Source organism: Ptychodera flava, chromosome 13, assembly GCF_041260155.1.
Source record: "Ptychodera flava strain L36383 chromosome 13, AS_Pfla_20210202, whole genome shotgun sequence".
Taxonomy (NCBI): Eukaryota; Metazoa; Hemichordata; class Enteropneusta; family Ptychoderidae; genus Ptychodera; species Ptychodera flava.
The window spans coordinates 1,203,027-1,208,131 of record NC_091940.1 but is presented as its reverse complement, the minus strand read 5'-3'; the positions used below and the strand labels follow the sequence as shown (position 1 = coordinate 1,208,131).

At 39.6% G+C, this 5,105-nt stretch overlaps 1 protein-coding gene across 1 annotated transcript; it reads left to right on the top strand.

The window, feature by feature from the left end:
• The first annotated feature begins 267 nt into the window (after window positions 1–267).
• Window positions 268–1,553, top strand: LOC139147055 (BTB/POZ domain-containing protein KCTD1-like). Its single transcript, XM_070717904.1, has 2 exons — window positions 268–507; window positions 610–1,553. Exon 2 carries the CDS (start codon window positions 615–617, stop codon window positions 1,398–1,400), a length of 786 nt encoding a protein of 261 aa, XP_070574005.1. The 5' UTR covers window positions 268–507; window positions 610–614; the 3' UTR covers window positions 1,401–1,553.
• The last annotated feature ends 3,552 nt before the right edge of the window (window positions 1,554–5,105 follow it).

Sequence of the window (5,105 nt, the reverse complement as noted above, 5' to 3'; positions counted from 1 at the left end):
TGGCACCACGTTTGCCCTCTTTATCTTCAGACAGCGACGAACGATGAAAAAAATTATAAATCTGAAAATTTACTCTGAAAAAAAAAATTTGCACAGCTAATCTCAATTGGAAAAAAAAAATTTCAGAAATTTACAATATAGTAAAAAAAAATTTTCACAATTTCATTGTGACCACCCCCCTCCCAAGGTCTAATGGTCCATCCCTAATGTAACGTTGTCACTGTTCGGATGTGAGACTGAAGCTGACGCTGAATATAGCGTCATTTTAAGGGTCAGCTAGAAAGGTCACTGCAGGTTGATTATGCGGAAGAGGACGAAAACCTTACGCTCATCGTCTCTGCAGCTGTAACACTTTATATGCGGAAGTTCTTCTCAGCGATTGATGTGCTATTTACAGTAATTGTTGTTCAACCGTTGAGAGTTGACATTACATCTAAAATTGGAAACAAAGCGACGAAAACGGCGCCGAGACTCACAAGTTAGGTCGAATCTCAGCTTGAAAAACAGGTTTGGACTTTGAGCTCCAGCCCCCCGCCCCGTGTGTACAGTTGTGACGCTTTTACGTATTTGCCGTTTATTTTGGCCGTAAATCAACTCACTTTCATACAGAGACCATGGAGCAGAAGATGAAAACTACAGTGGGTGACATGGTGAGACTTGACGTAGGAGGCAAGATGTATACCACATCACTGACAACGCTGACGCGGTACCCGGACTCTATGTTGGGCGCCATGTTTAGTGGGAGGGTACCGGTACAAACAGACGACAATGGGACCTATCTGATCGACAGAGATGGAGAACTATTCCGGTATGTACTCAACTTTCTCCGCACTTCACAGCTTTGTTTGCCCGAAGAGTTCATGGATTATGGACTGTTGATCTGCGAGGCCGATTTCTATCAACTGGATGCGTTGAAAGAGGACGTGATCCAAACATTGAAATATGTAAAGGCAGAACGCAAACGCCAGCTTCTTGAAACTGACATTGACGAAACAGGTATACAAGTTATTGAATTAGAATGCTGGGAAACCAACGACGCGAATATTCGTTTTCTCTTAAATGCACCTGAAGATATTATAAGAGGCCTACCATCTTTAATGCAACACGCGTACGAGGGCGTTATGGGAGGAGAATTGGACGAGTGCTGGAACTACGAATGTTCTCATTACGGACAATTTGAATTTGCAGAGAAGTATTATGATATATACGGCTACAATGGTGATGAACTTCCACTCAGAAGTACAATAACCTACAGCATGATATTGGAAGACCTGGAAGAACTGGGATTCAAAGTCATTGCCACATCATGTCGCTACAATGAGGAAAACTTGAAAAAGAAGCTTCGATGGGCGTGCTCCAGGAAAGTTGAGCCTCAAGTTTTACCAGTACAAGTGAAATGATTTGATTTTTCCTGGTATTCTATGTGCCAGTCATTGATACTCAACAAACCCAAAGCCAGTACAGTAATGAAGGAAAGATTACAAAATTGCAGTTATTTATCTAGTTCATTTCCCCCACACTCATCATGACCTGAGTTCAATTAGTCTAGAACATTCTCAAGGTCACTGCCCTTAATGACCTCACAACCTTGAATTCAATTAGTCATGTTTGGAATGTTCTGGAAAGTTGATTAGTTGTGTAAGAGAGATAATTTTAGAACAGTAATTAGCATGTCAATAAAAGTTCTAGATTGTTCTTATATGCCTTTATAAAAGGGACGTGCTCAGCTTCCAGTCAGACTTTTGGGATCGTGTCTCTTATGTGTACTAAACTCCAGCAGTAGTCATTCTCAAGACTTTTCAAGACCTTCACTGTCAACGCTGGATTTATACTGTGGTCTTTGTGCAGCTTCAAGCCTGCAAGCCAAAGGACTGTTCATTCATCCGACTGACTGTTACAACTCTGAGACTGGAGCTTTGCCGTCCCAGCTGAGATAAGTAGTCTGTACACTTTTAAAGCTTGTACTCTGTCCCTAACTTAGCAATTAGTTTTGTTTTCGTAATAAATTTTGTTTAAACGGAAACTGCTGAGTTCACCCTTTTGTTCGTTTTCTCTGCACGTAACAAAATTGGGGGCTCGTCCGGGATACGAATATTTTGAGCCGTTTGACAACATTTTGACAGCCTTTTCAAAACTACTATATACTGTGAACTCAGCGAAATTTAATCATGGCGGAATTTAAACCAGACGAATTTATGGATGACCTTGATCAGGACACATTTAATTCCCTCAGAAAAGATGACCTCATAGCACTGGCCAATTTCCTTAAAGTAGAAGTTAAAAGATCTATGCGCAAGAGGGAAATACAGTACCGTATTGCCAAACATCTAGTTGATTTAGGCCAATTTGAGGAATCCACCCTGAAAGATTATGAGCCCGAGTCTACCTCTGAACTCAGAAAATTAGAATTAGAAATGCAGACAAATTTGGAGATCAAGAAACTAGAATTACAAATGAGAGAGAAAGAATTACAAATGGAAAAGAGAGACAGGCAGATTTGGAGCTTAAGAAATTGGAATTAGAAAAGGAAATGAAAGAAAAAGAATTGCAAATGGAAGAAAGACAGAAAGAAAAAGAAAGGCAGGAAAGATTAGAAATGGAAGAAAGACAGAGAGAAAAGAATTGCGATTAGAAGAACAGCGATTACAGGTAGAAATAAAACGTTTAGAGCTTGGACAGTCAGGAAAATTCTTCCCTTCGGACAAGTTTGACATCACTAAGCATTTCAGGTTAGTTCCCCCTTTCCAAGAAAAGGATGTTGACAAATATTTTCTCCATTTTGAGAAAATTGCTCAGAGTCTGAATTGGCCTAAGGAGTCCTGGTCTATGCTTTTGCAGAGTGCTTTGGTGGGTAAAGCCAGAGAAATTTACATTCAGTTGTCAGTAGAGCAGGCTTCAGATTATGATTCTGTGAAGGAATTAATTCTCAAGGGCTATGAGTTGGTGCCTGAAGCTTACCGTCAGAAATTTAGGGATTGTGAGAAGGTGAAGGATCAAACTTATGTTGAATTTGCTCGAACAAAAGAACAACTGTTTGATCGTTGGTGTTCTTCGGAAAAGGTCAGTCAGAATTATGACAAATTACGACAGCTTGTTTTGATTGAGGAATTTAAAAGGTGCATCCGGAGTGACATCAAGACATTTATCAATGAACAAAAGGCAGATACATTGGAGGTTGCTGCACGTTTGGCCGATGATTATTCATTGACCCACAAATCTTCCTTTCTCAGCAAACCATCCCAGTCCTTTTCATACAGAAACAATGCAGGTAAATTTAACTCCTCCTTTTCATCCAAGAATTTCTCAAAGGACAGTAGAAAATCAAATGACAACAGTTCACAAAATTCAAGTAACACTCCCACATCGTCAGATCCCAAGTCTCAATCTCCTTCTGACAAACAGTTCGGTACACTTTCTTGTAATTATTGTAAGAAAGACGGCCATTTAATGTCAGATTGTTTCAAATTGAAAAGAAAACGTGAAGGTCAAAGTGGTCAAAGTGGATCTAAGCCAACCGGCTTTATTTCTTCATCAACTCAATTAGAGTCTAATAATGTGTGCAACACATTTTCTGAGGTTAAACCCCTCTCATCCCCAATTAATGAGGTCAAGGTCAATTCTTCTCAAGATAGCATTATGGGTATTTTCGAGCCATTTATTCATAATGGTTTTATATCACTTTCTAGTGATTTCTCTTCCGCTACCCCTGTCAAAATTTTAAGAGATACCGGGGCTTCCCAGTCTCTTTTGTTGGCAGATACCCTGCCATTTTCTGAAAAGTCATTTTCAGGTTCTAAAGTTCTTATTAAGGGGGTAGATTGTAATGACTACATTCCTGTTCCTCTCCATAATGTCTATTTGTCTTCGGACTTTGTTTCTGGACCTGTGACTTTAGGTATTAGGCCTTTTTTGCCTTTTGAAGGGATTCACCTTCTCCTTGGAAACGACCTTGCTGGGGATAAGGTCATAATAATCCACTTGTGACTGATAATCCTAGTTTAGATCAGAATCCAGAGCCAATTGAACAAGAGATACCCGATTTATTTCCTTCATGTGCCATTACTCGAGCCATGTCAAAGAAAACTTCCGAGAATTAAAATACTCTCAAAAATAATGTCACAGATGTTGACTTAAATGACACCTTTCTCAGTCAGGTGTTTGACACGGATCATTCCGTTATCCTCGTGGATTTGAAACTTCCAGTAAAACTTCTGCTGACCAAAGTCAGACATTTTCTAGATCAAATCTCATTGCAGAACAACACAAAGAACCCAGATATTTTGTCTTTGTTTGACAGGGTAGATGATGAAGGTAAAACTTCAGATAGCTCTGTTTCCTATTATACAAAATCTGGTATTCTCATGCGTAAATGGAGACCTCCAGACGTTTTGGTTGATGACGATTGGGCTATAAAACATCAAATTGTGGTTCCAAAGCCCTATCGTGCTGAAATATTGCGCCTGGCCCTTGAAACCCCCTGGGCTAGTCATTTAGGAGTCAGGAAAAATTATCATAAAATCCTCAGTCTTTTTTATTGGCCTAATCTCAGGCAAAATGTAGCACATTTTTGTAAAACTTGTCATACATGTCAAATGGTAGGAAAACCAAATCAGACCATTCCAAAAGCCCCTTTACAGCCAATTACTGCATTTCAAGAACCATTTAGTAGGATACTAATAGACTGTGTTGGGCCCCTACCAAAAACAAGATCAGGAAATGAGTACATGCTGACAATAATGTGTACATCAACTCGGTTCCAGAAGCCATACCACTGAGAAATATAAAGACAAAGACTATAGTGAAAGCTTTAGTCAAATTTTTCACTTTATTTGGCCTCCCTAAATGTGTCCAGTCCGATCAAGGCTCCAACTTTATGTCTGGTATTTTTCAACAAGTAATGGATCAGCTAGGCATTAAACAGTATAGGTCATCCGCCTATCATCCAGAAAGTCAGGGTGCTCTTGAGCGATTCATCAAACTTTGAAAAACATGATTAGGACCTACTGTTTTGACACAGAGAAGCAGTGGGATGAAGGAATTCATTATCTGCTCTTTGCTGTTAGAGAGTCAATTCAGGAGTCTCTTGGTTTTAGCCCATTTGAGCT